The sequence below is a fragment of the Lontra canadensis genome, unplaced genomic scaffold (assembly GCF_010015895.1).
Source record: "Lontra canadensis isolate GAN:19392208 unplaced genomic scaffold, GSC_riverotter_1.0 scaffold5, whole genome shotgun sequence".
In the NCBI taxonomy this organism is placed as follows: domain Eukaryota; kingdom Metazoa; phylum Chordata; class Mammalia; order Carnivora; family Mustelidae; genus Lontra; species Lontra canadensis.
This window is the reverse complement of record NW_022630999.1, coordinates 17,057,834-17,075,269: the sequence shown is the minus strand read 5'-3', so window position 1 is coordinate 17,075,269 and position 17,436 is coordinate 17,057,834. Positions and strand designations below refer to the sequence as shown.

General features: G+C 51.2%; 1 protein-coding gene across 2 annotated transcripts in view; it reads left to right on the top strand.

Moving 5' to 3' along the window:
• Window positions 1-231: 231 nt before the first annotated feature.
• CCDC69 (coiled-coil domain containing 69) overlaps window positions 232-17,436 on the top strand; it is a 34,979-nt gene continuing 17,774 nt past the window's right edge. For both annotated transcript variants that reach the window (XM_032851595.1, XM_032851596.1), the window contains exons 1-2: window positions 232-329; window positions 16,841-16,910. In XM_032851595.1, coding sequence (XP_032707486.1) covers window positions 282-329; window positions 16,841-16,910 — 118 coding nt within the window. In that variant the 5' untranslated portion in view covers window positions 232-281. The remainder of the gene's footprint in view (window positions 330-16,840; window positions 16,911-17,436) is intronic.

Genomic DNA, 17,436 nt, shown 5'->3' with positions numbered 1-17,436 from the left:
CCCAAGGTCGTTATCATTTACAGAGATGCTGGTCACCTGCCTTGGGAGGCAGCACCGCGAACCCCGCGGGCTTCGCGGAGGCCCTGCTCTTCGGGTATTTACGGCGCGCGGCCGCCCCAGCTCAGGCTCAAGTCTGCGCTTCCAGGTTCAGTTTCAGGGTCTCTCCGGCAGCCCCGGCCCGCGGGCGCGCAGCGTTCAGCGGGGCTGGGACGGCTGGGTCCCCCGGGGGGAGGGGGGGGCGCCGGAGTTAGGAGGCGGCGCCCGGGAGTCCCCGGAGGAGGATGGGCTGCGGACCCAGCAGGCTGAGCTGCTGCAAAGCCCCCAAAAAGGTAATGGGCGCGGGCGGCGAAGTTTGCCTCGGGAGGGGAGGAGGGTGCGGAACCGCTCCGCCGCAGGGACTCTCGGCGCCGCCGGCCCCCTCCGGTCGTCCCGGGGTGCCGGGCGGAGGACTGCGAGAGGCCGGCGCGGAGGGAGCGGGGAAAGCTCCGCCGGGCGGCGCTCTTAGCGCCGGTGCGGGGCTGAGCCGCGCGGGGCAGCCGAGTTTACGAACACGGCCCCTGCGCCCGGGAAGCGCAGCTAATTCCGGCTGCCCGAGTGGGGAAATGTTTAGCTGTACGGCAGGTGCCCTTTTCCTTCCGTCTGGGGCTGCTCGCTGTGTGGCCACGGACAAGTGACTTGACCTCTCTGGGCCTTCCGCTTTTCCCACCGTTCTGAGGCACAGAGTCTCCGCGGCCGCTACTCGCAGAGTGGTCCACGGATTTACAGCAGCGGCACCACCCGGGACCTGTTTGAAATGCAGAATCTCAGGCTCTGCCCGGGACTTGCTAACCTAGAACCTGCCTTTTAACGAGATGTCCAGGTGATTACAACAGGCTTTAAACTTTGAGAAGCGCTGGTCTCAAACCTCTTCAGGCCCCAGAGCCGGTGCGTGTGGGCTGTCCTGGGAGTACTGGGAGGGGCCAAAGAGGGAGGAGATCTACCGCCTGCTGCTGCCCTTCCTTTCCTTCCTGTCCCTCCCCCGAGGGGCCTCGGAGCTGGGTTAGTGCCGGGGAGACTCTACTCGGGTTTCTGACAGTAGGACCAGGTGCCCCTTGGGTTCTGACCAGCACAGAAGGTCGGAGCCTGGAGCCAGAGGACAACTTCCTCGGGGGGACGCCCGAGGCGCAGAGGGGGAAGGGAGGACCCTCAAGTTCTAAGCCTTCTGTTACTACTCCTTGCTTTTCAGCCAAGTGGGAGTCGGTGGTCCCATAAACTTGAGGAGCAGTCCCTCCGGAGACCCGGAGAGGCCCCACACTGCAACCAAAAGTAGTTATTTTTCATAAAACTTTAATTCCTCTCTCTCTCTCTCTCTCTCTCTCTCTCTCTCTCCTGCTTTACTGGGGCCAATGCAAGCTTTCCCTGCCCTGTGCTAGTTCAGGGAGAAGAGTTTTCACCCCAAGTACAATGCCTCTGGCTCCTCCTTTATTCCTAAAAACTTCACGAAGCTCTGACGGGGAAACCCTCCTGCTGGTCTTCCCTTACTCCAACAGGGAAACTGAGGCTTGCCTGCAGCCGTGGAAGCAGAGGGCTGGCTGATAGGGATGGTGGGCAGAGAAAGCTGAGCCTGCCTTGAGACCTGGAATGGAGCCAGCGATGGGTGGACATCAGTCCTGGCTCTACCATAAACATGTTAGTGACTTTGAGCAAGCCTGTACCACTCTTAGGGCCTCAGTTTCTCCCTCTACATGGAGAGGGAGGGAGATGAGCAGGATGATTCCCAAGGGTCTGAGAGTCTGTGTTCTCTGTATCTGTGTCAACATCTCTGTCTGCAAAGTGGGCCAAGAGTGAATTCCATCTAGGCAGGGGTGGAAGGAGACTGGAAGAGGGGCTCCATTCCAGGCCTGACACTTCCATAGTGAGCATGGGTTCCCCTGCCTCCTTGCCCTTCCAAGAGCCTTACCAGCTGTCCCTGTCTGTCCTTGGCACAGCCTGAACTGGACAACCCCCCACCCCTGCCCAAGCTGTGAAGGGCAAGTAAAGCCTCCACAGATTATCCCCTTGGAAAAGGGCCCCAGGTACCACCTGTGCTGATGCACAGATAAGAGGATAGGCCTGGAGAAGGGAAGGGTCTTGACTGAAGTCACAGAGTAACTTAGAGTAGAACCCAGGTGTCCGGCTCCCTAGTCCAGTGCTCTTCGTCTGTATCCCCACTCTGTGCTTATGGTGGCTTCTTATTGATTCCAAAGCCTTTTGGCATTAAAGCTTTCAGTCCATTGCCTCAGGGCAGTCTGGCATATCTTCCTGGCCCCAGCAATGCCAGGCCCCTGCCCCTGTGGGGCAGGACCTAAGCCAGTTCATTTGAAGTTCACGCCTGTTTCCATCCCTCCAGGCTGTGCCCCTGCCCAGTTTCTCATCCAAACCCCACAAGACGGGAGCTCACAAGGCCATCCCCACCAGCTGTCAGTCCCCTCGGGGATACAGGGCCCCAAGGATGGGATGTACAAAAATGAGCTCACACTGCAGAAGGGTTAGGTCATGGCAACCATGACTCACGCTGAGTGGACTTTGCAGAGAGCTTTCACATCCCACGGACCTTACAAAAGCCCCGGAAGTTCGGCTGAGCTGCCGGCTCTTTGCCATACCACAGGTGAAGTCCCGGAGCTTCAGGCAGGAGTGATGCATCCAGCGTCGCAGGGTCCATTGATGACAAAGCTGTTCAACTGAGCCCGGTCTTCTGCACCTCCCTCTGGTGCTCATCGCCTCCTTTAGGTGCTGCCCAACTATTTGAGTGAGCAAGTGAGGGCCAACCAGCCAGGCTAGGGGCCAGGCCGGCGTGCAACCGTGGTATCTCACCCAGCCTCAGGAGATACAGGAAGACTCCTTGGATGGGGGAAGAAGAGGTGTGGGGATGCCTTGACTGAGCGTTGAAGGTTTGGGAGGAGTTCGATTGAGGCAGAGAGAAGAGCCTGAGCCGGGGCTGAGCCAGAGGAAAGTAGAGGGGGTCAGCAGCAAAGAAGGAACCCAGCGTGCTCAGTGGGGACTACCCCAGCTGGGGACAGAGGCCTGACCACTAGGACCTCTCAGTCCTTCCAAGTTCAAGGATTAGAGAGTCTGCTGAGTCCTGCAGTCTACTGTGCCTGGTGGGCTTAGCCAAGAGACCCAACCTGAGGCTAAGTCAGGGCCTTACTGGGATGAGCTGAAACCCTGATGAGTGCTTAAGTGGGAATCCCTGGCAGGTGGGCGCTGAGGAGTCATTGGCACTGTCAGGTCCTTCCTAAACCCGTCTTGACTGAGACCCTGGGTGATGTGGTCATGTCCCCAGGAAGACTTGAGGGGGAGGGGCCAAGAAAGAAATTTGCTGTGGACTTGGTTATAGGAATGACATGGGAGTCCAGAGGGGCCTTCCATCCCCAGTAGCTTACAGGGCGCCCTCGGCCGGACGGGGAGGGTCACCTAGTACCTCATGGTCAACCCCCTTTGTGTGTACCTGGTGTGGTGTCGGAACTCCGCAGCCCCCAGGACTTTGGCTCTGGCTGCAGCACCACAGCCCAGAGCAGAGAGTGAGAGAACCCGCTCAGCGCAGCTCCCACAGCTCCCACAGCTGGGCCTCAGGCAACGGGTTCTCAGCGGGTCGGTCTTTCAGGAGCCTTTCAGGAGCACTTCTGGGTAGCAGGCCAGCGAGCGAGGTAGGGATGCAGAAGAGAATGACCTGGAAGAGGCCCACAGGGGCACACGGAATTCCGAAACAAACCACGGACACTGAAGGGGTAGGCTCTAGAGCCAGGGTCCTGCGTTCGTTTTCTCCCTGTGCACAGCGGGCTGGGTGTTAAGTGCTGCTTTGGTCTTAGCTCAGTCACACTCCGTTAAGTGGCTGTGGGCGGGACTTGGCTTCTCCATGCTTCAGTTTCCTCATCTGTGAGAGAGGTGTGAGATTAGCTCCTGGGTCATAGGGTTGTTCTAAAGATTAGTTGAAAGAAGGCACACAGCAGAGCCCCTGGTACACTGACTGGCAAGTGGTGTGCCCTTGATAGGAGGTCATGTGGGTGAGGCCAAAGGGAGACGTAATCATACTTCACGGACATCACTGCTTGGATCGTGCCCAGCAAAAGCAAACAGGGATGTGGGAGACAGGGGGATATTAATGTCCTTGGGGTTGGGGACATGAAGCCTGGAGCTTGGCTGTTGCCTTCGAACCTCTGAAGGGTTGCCAAGGGGACGTGAGGAGCAACCTTGTTCTCTGTTGTTCCAGAAGGCAGAATTGTGGCTGGTGAAGCTAAAGGAAGCCAAATTCTACTTCTCGTGAGGAAGAAAGATAGCAAGATTCCCATCTCCAGAGGAGTTCAAGGAGAAGTCGGGTGACATTTTGGCAAGACTAGAAGAGGGGATGTGAGCCCAGGACTAGTAAATATTTAGGATTCGACTTAAGAAATCTAATTCTGGGGTGCCTGGGTGCTCAGTGAGTTAAGTGTCTGCCTTCGGCTCAGGTCATGATCCTGGGTCTTGGGATTGAGTCCAACATTGGGCTCCTTGCTCTGCAGGGAGCCTGCTTCTGCCTCTGCCTCTACCTGCTATATTCTGCCTGCTTGTACTCTCTCTCTCTCTCTCTATCAAATAAATGATAAAATTTTTTTTTTAAAAAAAGGGAAAATCTAATTCTGATTATTATAATATTTAAGGCAAAATTTCAGAGCTTGGGAAAATACAAAGAAGTTTGAAAAGCACCATTAAGATATAGCCTCTATGTACATTTCAGTGTCTCATATATCTATATCTATATCTAATCTATATATATACATACATATATGTATATATATAATATACATAAGGGTGACTTTTTATGTGATTGGGACTATATTTTAAAGAGGTTATATTCTAGTTAATATTTTGCTGGAGGCCTTCTTCTTACATAGTCCATGGAAACACGACGTTCAATGTCCACCTAATATTCTGTGCCTGCTCCATGGCTTGTGTAACTGGTTTGGACCCTTGGTTGTTTGCATTCCCCACTCCTACCCTTATTCTTCATAAGCATCCTCGGGTTTTCATCCTAATGGGTCGGGGAGGGGTGGCTCTGAGCTCAGAGGGGAGCGGAGGGGCTGAGGGAAGACCTCCTGGGAGAGCTGGCCTCTTGGCTGGGCTTTGAGGGTTGGCGGGGTAGGGCTAGACAGTTGTGGGGGGGTGAGTGGGATAGAGGCAAGTCTGGGCTCCTGACACCTGGGCAATAGAACAGGGTAAATCTGACCTTTTAGCTTGGTTTGCCAAGGGTTGGGCAGTTGAAGAACTTGAGAGGAAGCTGACTTTCCTGGGCCCTGAGCCCTGTCCCCCAAGCATTGTGGAGACAATGGTGTGTACGTAGCCTCTGAGTTGGTGATTTTTGCCCAACCCATAAAATCATCCCAGCTAAATCCAGTATCAGCTTCCATATACAGGCACTCTGAAAATCTTGTGAGGTTGAAAGCCAGATTTCTATTTTATAAGAGGACATCTGTACCAGTGGTCTAAGACTATTAGAAAACTTTATGATGGGGCACCTGGGTGGCTCAGTGGGTTAAGCCTCTGCCTTCAGCTCAGGTCATGATCCCAGGGTCCTGGGATCGAGCCCCACGTCGGGCTCTCTGCTCGGCGGGGAGCCTGCTTCCCCCTCTCTCTCTCTGACTGCCTCTCTACCTACTTGTGATCTCTGTCTGTCAAATAAATAAAAATTTTTAAAAAAATCTTAAAAAAAAAAAGAAAACTTTATGATAATCCTTGCCTTAGAGACACAGTCTTTGGCAACACATTTTCTGCACAAGTATATGGTTTTAATTCTGTTCTTTTCCTTTAGTAGTTGAATTCCCAGGTGGCTAGTGTAGGTCCCCCAAGGGTAGGATATGTCCCCCACCACCTAAAGACTTCCATCTTTGCCTCAATTGGATGCTGAATTTGGGGCCCATGCTTCATGTCCTTTTTGTTGTAAAGAGGGCAGAAAAGATAAAACTTCACATTAGTTGCCCAGAAGCAGGCTGCTGTGAAAGTCAAGTTGGTGATGGTCCTGAGGGGGGAGGCACTGCCCCCTGACTTCTCAGAGTTCACAGATCAGCTAGTAAACAACAGCCTGAAATCTGCCTGGAAAGGGTGTTCTCAAAGGTCTTCATATAACATTCATGAACATTCATGTTCAAAAAAGAAACTTGGAAATTGTAGAGACACCCCCCTCCCCCCTCAGTAAAAGGGAGAGCCCAATGGTTGGCCCAAGTTCTGGCTCTGACATCTTGGGGGCACCTGGGTTCCCATATTTGTCCCCTCAGCATCCTCCACCCTCAGAAACCTGTGAGCCCTGCTGGACCACCAGGGAGAGCAGGACCCATAGGTGGGGGAGGAGGAGCTCCTGGGAGCCCGGTGTGGGCAGACAGTAGGAGCAAGAGAAAAAAACCCATCCATCTTTAGCATGTGTAAATCTAAATCTGTCCATTACCTGAAGACAAGTCATCCTGCTTCTCTTGCCAGGTGAATTTTAATCCCCAGGAATCGTTTATCTTGTCACTTTATTTTCAAACCTGAATCTTCCAGAACATCTAGGCCAAACGCCTTACAATACATAAAACATCCATCCCACGTCCAGGCTTTCCCCCAGATAAGTGATGTACAGCCTGACCTACTTCCACTTCTCCCTCTCCCCCACTGTACACTGAGTATAGGAGGAACCTTATAGACCTCCTTGCCACTTCTCCACTGCTCCCCCAACCCTACCCACTGCCTACTCCCTTAGGATATAGCCTTGACATTAGAAAAGTTGTCTGTACTGGGGTGGGTAAAATGCACACCCCCACTAAAACTCAGGTACACCGAGAACCTATGAATGTGACCTTATTTGAAAATGGGTTTTTTAGGAGATGGAATCCAGTTAAAATGAGGTCCTACTGGATTACAGTGGGCCTTCATCCAATGACTGTTGTTCTCATAAGAACAGGACAAGTTGGACAGGGTGAAGGCCATGTGATAACAGAAGCAGAGCTCAGAGTGCTGCGGACACACAAGCCAAGAAACACCAAGGATTTGTGGCACCTGCCAGAGACTGGGAGAGAGGGATCGAACAGATTCTCCCTCAGAACCCCCAGAAGGAACCAACTCTCCCGACACCTTGATTTTGGACTCCTAGCCTCCAGAACTGTGAGAGAATCCATTTCTGTTTTAGGGCTCCGACTCAGGGGTAATTTGTTACAGCAGCCCTGGGAAACTTGTACATCTTCAGGTTAATGACTCCCAACCCCTGCTCTCACCCTCCACCATCAGTCAAAGTGGGCAGCAAGAACCCAAGGCCTCCCATTTGGACCCATGGCTGCCCCAGAAGAGTAGGGAGCGTGGCAAGCAAGGAGGTGCTTGGGCAAGGCCCAGAGGCTTTTTCGGCCACCAGCCTCGGCTCCCGTGGGAGAAAGTGCCACACTGGGAGTCAGCCACGCTCTGACTCCAACCTCTGTCACTCACTGGCTGGGGTTCTGATCTTGGAGGTTCTCTCCCTGGGCCTTGACGTCCCCATCTGTAAAATGACTACCTTGGCTGATTTTAGGTTTCAAGAGAGGTATGTCTTCTTGTTGTTAATCCTTTGCACACAAGTAAAACATGAATACATCACTGTTTAAAGAATTCGGGTAATAGTAAATCTCCTCCTCCTTGGCTACAACAGTCTTTGTCCTTTCTCTAGAAATGACAAGTCCCGGCCCTTTGTGCTTTTCTAGGGGCTTTTTCTCTGTTCATTTGTGTGCATTGATGTACCGAGAAAAAAGGCTTATTTTGCATATCCATGTTCTACTAAATGCCTTTCTAACTTTGTAGGTAAAATGTCCTCCATGGTTGAGACTTATGCGTGACCTTGTGTAGTGTCACGTACCTTCGTGTGTCAAGGCAGGCCCCACGACAGACACGCGGCTGGCTTCCAGTGTGTTCCTATTACAAACGACATGCCCTGAGTTCCCCGGGGAGGCACGGCTGTCCTCGCTAATGTGTGCCTCTCTGTGGGCAGTGCGGTTGCGGGGGTGTGGGACCCCGTGCCTGTAACCTGGGGCAGGGGGCAGCTATTGACTCCCCGTCACCCTCTGCTCCAGGCAATTACTGCCTCCCCACAGGGGCTGCTCGAGAACAGAGGGTGGTGGGAAGGGCTCAGGACACCCACCCTGGTCCTCCTGAGCAAGGGCGCCTCTTTTCTTGTCCTCTGGGGAAGCTCTCTTCACTCAGGGGTTGACAGCTGAGTGTCCGATCATCTGCCCTGCTCTGCCCCGAGCAAATGAGCCTGACAGGACTGATACAGGATGAGGTGGCAGGATGACCTCACTCTGCCCCTTCTCCTACATCCGAAGCATGTCAACACTAGAAGGACTCCGATGTATCCTCATTGCCCAACTCCAGGCCACAGAGAAGAAGCAACCATAGCCAGGAGAGGGTCAGGTACTTTCCAAGGTCACACAGCAAGTGGCAAGCCCAGATTTTAACCCACTGAGCCACCCAGGCACCCCCCAAATTTTGACTCTAGACCCCCCACGTGGGAGTTTGCCATTGGGTTGGAGAGGGCGGTGGACATCTGGCATATTATCTCAGCCCTCGGCATGTCTCTTCCTCTTCCTCGGCCGCTGACTTCATTCTCTGTCTCACTCCCTCAGGGTCATAGGCAGACCCAAATGCTAGACTTGGTACTGAGGCCCTTTGCCAGCTCCAGGCCCTCAAAGCTGATCAGAACTGTGGACACCCCGAGAAGCTTGTAGCGGACAGGAAAACATGGGCTCTGGGGAGAAAGACAAGGGATATGGTGCATCGGAAAGCCTTTCTCTCACTGTCTGTGAACAGGGCTGGGCCCCACGCTCAAGGCCTTCCCCGCAGTCCACCAAGACCTCGCCGGGCTGGTGCTGAAGAGGGAAGTGGGTCTGTCCTCCTCTGAGATCTCACTTCTCAGTTGATCAGATAGAAGCACTAGAGACCACATCCGGCCCTTCCTGGGGAGCGCTGGGGGCATCACAGGTGTTCCGAGAACTCGCGGTGCCCTGCAGCGGAACTCAGTGGTTCAGGCTGGCCCTCTAACCGTTAGGCCACCCTGATCTCCTAGCCACGCTGGTCTGTCCCGGGGCAGGCAGGGGGCAATGCTGATGCCACATGCTGAAACATGAATGAAGTGAACTAAACCTTCAGTGCCCCCAACATGGTGAAAATGAAATCAAATTCAGGCATTACTTGGGCGAAATGCTTCTGCCCGTCCATCTTAGAGATAGGGAAGCTGAGACCTGTGTCTTTATGGTGATCTTCCAACAGCGCCTCTGTGATTCGGGTGTGAATGCTCGTATTTCTCAACAGCCCTGAACATTTAGGCCCTGCCTTTCCTCCCCCTTCTGGAGGGGGCCCTCTGGGCCTCCGCACCACCCCACCCCTCCTTCCTGCCTCTCCATTCAGCCAATAGGCTCTGCCTGGGGGTTGTTAAGATTCTGAAACTACTGGTGTGGGCCCCACCCATGCTGAGTCTAGACACCGGAAAGGCAGCTCTGATACAGCACAGGGGTGGGACCTGAGTCCCCTGAGGCCCCAGATCTGGTCTGTCCTCTCAGCTTTGGCTATGGGGATCAATCTGGTGTATGCATAAAGGAAATGGAAGGGCCTCCAGGCTCCCTCTTGAATGTGGATTCTCATTAGGGCTCTGCTCCCCTGCTTTGTGGCTTCTGACACCCACCCATCTGAGGCCCACCTCCGGGCCTCAGTTTCTCCATGTGGAAATAGGAAGCAGGGATTGGAATAAACAGTCTTCAGGGATCCTTCCAACCCTGCCTTCTGGGTCCCAGGAGGCATTCTTCAACCAGAATGGGTGTGATAGAACTCTGTGGCTGAGGGAAAGCAGGGGACAGGAAAGGAACTAGTAACTTTTTTTTTAAAATTTTATTTATTATTGAGAGAGAGAGAGAGATTGAGAGAATGACCAGGAGGAGGGGCAGAGGGAGAAGCAGACTCCCTGTGGAGCAGGGAGCCTAATGTGGGGCTCGATCCCAGGACCCTGTGATCATGACCTGAGCCAAAGGCAGATGTTTAACCAACTGAGCCACCCAGGCACCCAAGAGCTAGGTAACGCTTACGGGGCCTTTGATTACTAAATTCTCTAAGCAAAGCAGAAATAGTGAGGACCACTCTGACTGATACCACTCAATCAGAAATACACAAAGCCTGAAGGCCCTTGGAAAGCATGGAGTGATGGTCCCTACAGCGAGGTGAGACCAAGTGTGGTCAGGAAAGCCTGGGCCATCCTCAGGGCTCCTCTTGACTCCATCCTAGCAGGGGCCCCAACATAGGGTATAGCTGGGCACCTTCTGTCTGAGCGGCTTCTGCCTTACTCACTGTTGCCTGGTGCGCCTCACAGTTTGAGGGAAATTGAGGCGTCTACCCCAAAGGCTTTAGTACAGGACTCTGGAAATTCACCCCAAAGTGAACTACAACCTGGAGAACATTTAACAGAACCCTCCGAGGTCGTGTTCATGCTGGTGGCTTTTACACACCACCTGAACTTTACTCTTACCAGAGGGCTTAACTTGCTGAACATCAAAGATGCTTTATAGAATTATAGACTGTCGAAGTTGAAGGTTCTCTGTGATCACTCCATCCAACCTGCAAAATGAAGTTTGCCTTTCTTGCATGCTATCAGTGACGGAGAACTCACTACCACCACCAAACCCCCAACTCTAGGGTAAGGCAGCCTATCTCTGTCTGGGATAGTTCTGAAATTCTACTTCATGTTGAACTGAAACTTCTTGGAACTTCTAGTCCTTAACCACAAGCCTGCCCTCCGAGGCTGCGGACCACACACTAGCAACTTCTGCCTCACGAGATTTGAAGGCAGAGATTTGAAGGCAGCAGCCAGGTTTTCTCTCCTGTTCTTGAGGCTGACCAACGATTGTTAACAGTAGCTCCTGTAATCTGGTTTGGGGCTCCTTCCACATGTCATCAGCTCCATTTGGATGCATTCCAGTTTGTCAATTTACCGCTAGAGATGCAAGTATATCCTTGGGGGTCTCACTGGACCCGATGTGAGCTCCTCTGGCTTCTCCACAGCTCTGGCCACCGCCCTCCCACTCTGCCCAGACTCTGCACCCGTATCTAGCAGCCACATCCTGCTGCAGACCAGGTTCGTTTCAGGTTGGACTCAAAGCAGGACTCTGGTCTGGGCTGGACCAGAACTGGGTGTGTGTTACCAAGATACAAGGGCGCTGTTTCCGGCCTCCATAGTGGAAGGGCTGTCCTGGCATTCGGAAAAACAAACAGAACACCTGTTCCGATCCTGATGTGTGGCAGATAGAGAAATTGAGGTCCAGTGCAGGCAAGGGACTTGCCTAAAGTCTCATACGAAAGCTGGAACCCAGGTCTCCTGGTGTCTCCCCCAGTCCTGGGTTCTCCCTATGTCCTGTGCTGCCAGCTGCCCCCCTTTCGCTGTCTTCTCCCAGTTTCTGTTGACTCAGGAAACCCCACTGACCCTGCTATCCCTCTTCCAGAGCTCAGTCCAGATGCCTGACCCCAGCCCTGGGCCTCCCTGCTCTGCTTTTGGAAGGGGAAATTCTTGTGTCCATCTCCAAGCTCCTGTCCTCTCCCACCACAGGGTGATCTCTGCTCAGTGACCTCTGAGGAGGGAGCTGCCCGAGCCCCAGCCTCCGGATTTTCCATGTGCTTATCAATCCTGCTCAGCTCTGGGCTATGTGTTCTCAGGCTCCTGTGACCATCAGAGCTTCCTGAATAGACTGGCCGATTAGAGCTCCCCCCACACCCACCACCCTTGGATCCTGTGGGTCTAGACCTGGGTGCCGGAGGCTGTGTTAAGCAAACATTCCAGGAGGTTCTAATACAGGAGATCCAGAGACCACATTCCTAGAAATAGTGTTCTCAGCATCATATCGGATGCTGGGACAAATCCAAAGTGGGTTTCAAACATGGTCCCTGTCCTCAAGGAGGCCCTTGGCCTCGTTGGAGAAACATAGGGAGCCAGGTAGATCCCCACATGGGTGTCCGAGCAGGCACCCAGGCAAAGAGCTGCTGGGGACTAACTCAGTGCTGGGGAGAGACAGAGAGGAATCGTGACAGGTGCTCAGTCTGGAAGCCTGAGGAACCATGGAGGGTGCGTCATGCTGGGATGAATGCCTTGGGATGGCCTCGAACACAGGGATGTGCCCACTGGGGCCAGGAGTGCAACAGGCTTGTTTGGTTTGGGTCTAGCAAATTTGCCAGGTTTTTTTTAAGAAGTAATACTAGTCCCTGTTGGCAGGGCTGCCGTGAAACTGTCCTTGTCGTGCGCCAACAGTGGGTGCATTCATGGGTAGAACCTTTACGGAGGGTAAAGCCGGTGGTTTTGGATGGGTAAAAAAATCATATAAATCAGCAAGTGACTAGTGAAAGCATAATTTGGAAATTAAGAAATGGAAATAAATGAAGTATTCATGCAGATTGTTAAATGATTGAACTCGTTCACAAAAATGTAATATTTGAGTCATTCAAATTAATGTATCTACAGAACACTTAATGCCGTATCGTAAAGGCTCATAATATATTTGAAAAAGTACAAAAGGAAGTATATGTAGTGTTCCAGTAATTAATAAATAGATCTATTATTACTACTACTATAATTGGAGGGAGATGTTTGCAAATATTTATTAAAGAAATAGGGAGAAAGAAGAGGATGTTCGCCTGAGGACAGATGGTGGTGAGTCTTTTTTTTAAGTCATATAAGTAGAAAGAGAGTGAGTACAAGCAGGGGAAAAGGCAGGAAGATGGAGACAGAGAAGCAGACTCCTCACCAAGCAAGGAGCCCAAGGCAGGACTTGATCCCAGGACCCTGGGATCATGACCTGAGCTGAAGGCAGGCGCTTCACTGACTGAGCCACCCAGGCATCCTGGTGATAAGTCTTGGACGTCCCTGGAAGCTGTAATCCTGGGAATCATTTTGTCAGGATCTGGGGACTCGAGCGCAGAGTCCTGGCCTGCCTGTGGTCCAGAAGCTGTTAGTGGGGGAGAGTTTTTCATCTTTCTGTGGTGGTGATCTGGCAGAAGACAGTTTTTCATGAGCTCGATGATCTTACTTCAGGCCAGTCTGAGGGAGAGCTACCAAAGCACTACAGGGCCTTTGTTCTCTCCCTGCTTTCCAGACAGAGCGTAATAAACTCAGGCAATGTTTGAGCTCTCAGAATATGCCAGACACTCTAGGGCCATTATCCCATCTAATCCTTAAAATGGTCACCTGAGGAAACCCAGGCTAGGAGAGGCCACGCAGTCACACAGTGTTACATTTAGGATTTGAATCCTGGTGTGGGTGATTCTAGAATCCCAGAGTTCTTTTGTTTTTATTTTTTAAAAGTTTTTATTTATTTATTTATTTTAGAGATAGGAAGGGGCAGAGGCAGAGAAGCAGACTCCATGCTGAGCCCAGAGCCTGACTTGGGGATTGATCCCACAACCCCAAGATCATGACCTAAGCCGAAACTAAGAGCTGGACACTTAACCAGCTGAGCCATCCAGGCACCCCTGGAATCCCAGGGTTCTTAACCACACTGCTCCTGTCTCTACTGTGCTGAAACCTGGTTCTAATGTTGAGTTTGCCAACTAGGCACAGTGTCACCATGTCCTACCTCCCTGGGTTTCCTGTAATAAACTTGGATGTGAGTACTACAGAGAGGAGCAGAGGTCAGAGGCTGACCTCCACCACGGGGATCCACTAAGACCTTCTTGACTCTATACCTAGCAAAGGAGGGAGCAGGAACCCAGAGGAGGGAAGAGATTTGTCCAGGGTTGTAGAAGGGCTGGGACTAGAATCCAGGAATCCTCAGTCCCATGAAAACACCCCCAGGTTAGTGTAACCAGTGGTGGCAATGGGGGATGAGACAACTATTGATCTCCCTCCTTCCAAAACCCCGGGGTACAAAGGCTGGCTCCTGTCACTTCCCCAGACTTGCTTTGACAATGTCCCTGACTTGGGCCTGGGCCAGTCATCCCCTCTCTCGTAGGCGGAGAGAGCTGAGGCTTCAGGTCTTCACCCTGCACCGGGTGGAAGGAGACCTCAGTTGTCAGGGATGCCGGCCCCCGAGGGCCAGGGGGAAGGCACCATGACTTGTTCCAACTGCCAGGGGCTCCCGCTGCACCATGCTCTGTGCCAGGCACTGTGGGGCAGGAACAGAAGGTTGTAGAAGCCTGCCCTTGACTTACCTTCCTTCCCTAACCAGAAGTACGCTTTCTAGCACCAGGTCAATCATTCTTGAGTTCAGGAAATTGTTAATAATTGTTTGCAATAACTGATGTTTAAAAATCTGTGACCAGAGTAAAAAGTACAGTTAATTGAACATTTTCATACCCTTTCCACAGGCTGGCTTATTTTTTTTTTAAGTATCTCTCATTTTTTCCTTTCTTTCTTTTTTTTTCTTTTTTTTTTTTTTTTTTTAGAGAGGGAGGGAGGGAGGAAGGGGGCAGAGGGAGGGAGAGAATCTTAAGGAGACTCCACACCCAGTGTGGAATCCCAACAGCCTGGAGCCTGATCCATCTCCTGAGCTGAAAGCAAGAGTCGGATCCTCAACAGACTGAGCCACCCAGGTGCCCCTTTTAAGTGTTTCTTAAAATGGGATCTAGAATTTTTTTTTCATTTTTTTTAAGAGCATCTTTTTTTTTTAAAGGGATAGTTGACAATATAAACATTATATTAGTTTCAAGTGTACAACAATGATTCAGTGTATGCATATATTATGAGTATATAATACTCATATATTATATTATTATAACAGTAAGTCTAGTTAACATTCAAGAACATTTTGAAATGTCTGGGTGGCTCAGTTGGTTGAGTGTCTGCCTTCAGTCAGGTCATGGTCCCAGGGTCCTGGGATCGAGCCCCACATTGGGCTCCCGGCTTGGCAAGGAGTCCCTTCTTCCTCTGCCTCTTCCCTCTGCTCTGCTCTCTCAAATAAATGAATAAAATCTTTAAAAAGAAAAAAAAAAGTGATGTTATATATTTTAAAAAGACATCCAAGAACATCTTTAAAAGTTACAGAATGGCTTAATTTATATTTTTTATCCCAGAATCTGGTCCAGTGGCTAGTGTCATGCCTTGGCTGACTTTCCGCCTATCTGGGGTAAAATGAGAAAATTAAAGGTTTAAGTGTGTGTATAACATTGGGTAAGGATGTCCGTTCCCCTTTCCTGGAAGGGTGTCTTGAGCTTTCCTTACTGTATTTTAGAAGGTTAGAGAAGGTTCTCTATTTTATGAAATGATGGTGTTAGTTTGCAGATAATGTTCTCAGAATCCTTGGTGGTCAACCCATATCAACTCTCCTATTAAAAAATATTATTTACGGGGCGCCTGGGTGGCTCAGTGGGTTAAAGCCTCTGCCTTCAGCTCAGGTCATGATCTCAGGGTCCTGGGATCGAGCCTCGAGTCAGGCTCTCTGCTCAGCAAGGAGCCTGCTTCCTCCTCTCTCTCTGCCTGCCTCTCTGCCTACTTGTGATCTCTGTCAAATAAATAAATAAAATCTTAAAAAATATATATTATTTACGAAACTTGAAAATCTTGGAGCCACTGACTCTGCTTTGGGATTTAGCCCTTTGGCATAGTTTCCTACTTTGATTAGATTCAACTAGTACTGGCTCAGGTTGGTGAAAAAGCCCATAGATGGCTCAAGCCCTTGACTCTGCCAGTTATTCACTAACCACCTTGACTGAGTCCTCACCTCCCTTAGCCCCAGCCTCCTCTTCTGTAAATTGCGGATATTCCTGTTTCCCAGGATCATTTTGAAGATAGTGTGGGTAAGACATCATAGTGCCTAGTACATCATGAGTATGGTGTCTTCCCCCCACCTGTCAAGGGAGATACCGCTACCTCCTTATCGTTGGCAAAACATCCCTCTAACAAAGAATAAGCATGGTAGAACCATGGCCTAGACTTCTCCTTATCCTCCTCTTCCTCCCCCTCCTCCTCCTCTCCCCCCTCCTCCTCCCTCCTCCTCCCTCCTCCTCTTCCTCTTCCTTCTTTTTCTTCTCCTCCTCCTCCTCATCATCATCCTCCTTCTTCTTCTTCCTCTCCTCCTCCTCCCCCTCCTCCCTCTCCTCTTCCTCCCCCTCCTCCTTCTCCTCCTCCCTCTCCTCCTCCTCCTCTTCTTCCCCCTCCTCCTCCTCCTCCTCCTTCTTCTTCTTCCTCAAGAATTTATTTACTCATTTGAGAGAGAGATGGAGAGTACAAGCAGGGGGGAAGAGCAGAAGGGGAGGGAGAGGGACAAGCAGACTCTTGAGCTGAGCATGGAGTGACTCACCGGGCTCGATTCCAGGACCCTGAGATCATGACCTGAGCCTAAACCAAGAGTTGGATGCTTAACCGACTGGGCCACCTGGGCGCTCCCCACCCCCCACCCCACAGCTTGGAGTTCTGATGCTTTGCCCCGAATACAGGGAACTTGGAAAGAAGTCGTGGTAACCATAGTTCCTGAGAGGAAAGTGTAATTGTCTCTGAACTAGAGGTTGGGAAGTTTCAGCTGTAATTGGGTTGAGGGTAATAGCAAAAGGTCTGGCCAAGAGCTGGAAGAAAGAAGAGGTGTGGAGGGCCTCATGGATGATGGCACAAACCACGAGAATCTAAGGAGAGGTCAACCAGCAGCAAACTCCCCACTGAGGGTTTCCCTGGAGATGATGAGAAATCCTACTCGGGGAACCCCTTCTCCACAGAGGGAGTGCTGCCTTTGGCTAGTGAGGGAGGCAGCCTAAGTAACTAGATCCAAGGCAAGGTTTGGCGAAGCTGGATGTTGGTCCTGTCTTGCCTTTGGAAGGATCCTACTATAGCATCCATCCTTACACTGACCTCCTACCCTCTACCTTCACCTCATTGTTGTCTCATTTCTTTCAGAGGCGCCAAAAACCAGATCAGCCACCCAGACCAGAGCCACAGGAACTAGGTCCCCTCAATGGGGATACAGGTGAGTAGCCAGCCCCATTAATGCCCTCCCTACCCTCCATGAGGTTTCCTACTTTATAATCAACAAAGCTGATACAACTATTTAATTATCTCATGAGATCTTAGGTAGGTTACATTAATAGCAGTATCATGTCTAAAATCAAGGAGGTGATACTCCTGACTTGTACTTGCCTCTTCCTGGCTATTGATACCACACCTGGAGTGCTGAGTTTATTTCTGGAAAGTACCTTTTCAGGAGAATCCAGAAAAATTGGAGGGAGAACAGTGAAGACAGATCAGGCTGGTGAGGAATCTGGAACCCAGTACTGTAAGGAGGACTTAAAGGAGCAAAGGATGTTTTACCTGGAAAGAAGATGTTGCAGTAAAACATAACAGGTCTCCCCAAGTGTCTGCAGTGCCCTCAGAGAGAAGAAAGATAAGCCTTGTTCAGTGTGACCCAGAGGTCAGTACAAAGGCCTCAAGGTGGCAGAAACAGGCAGGCAGAATTCAGTTCAATCTCAAAAGATGTTTTGTGTGATTGTTGATTT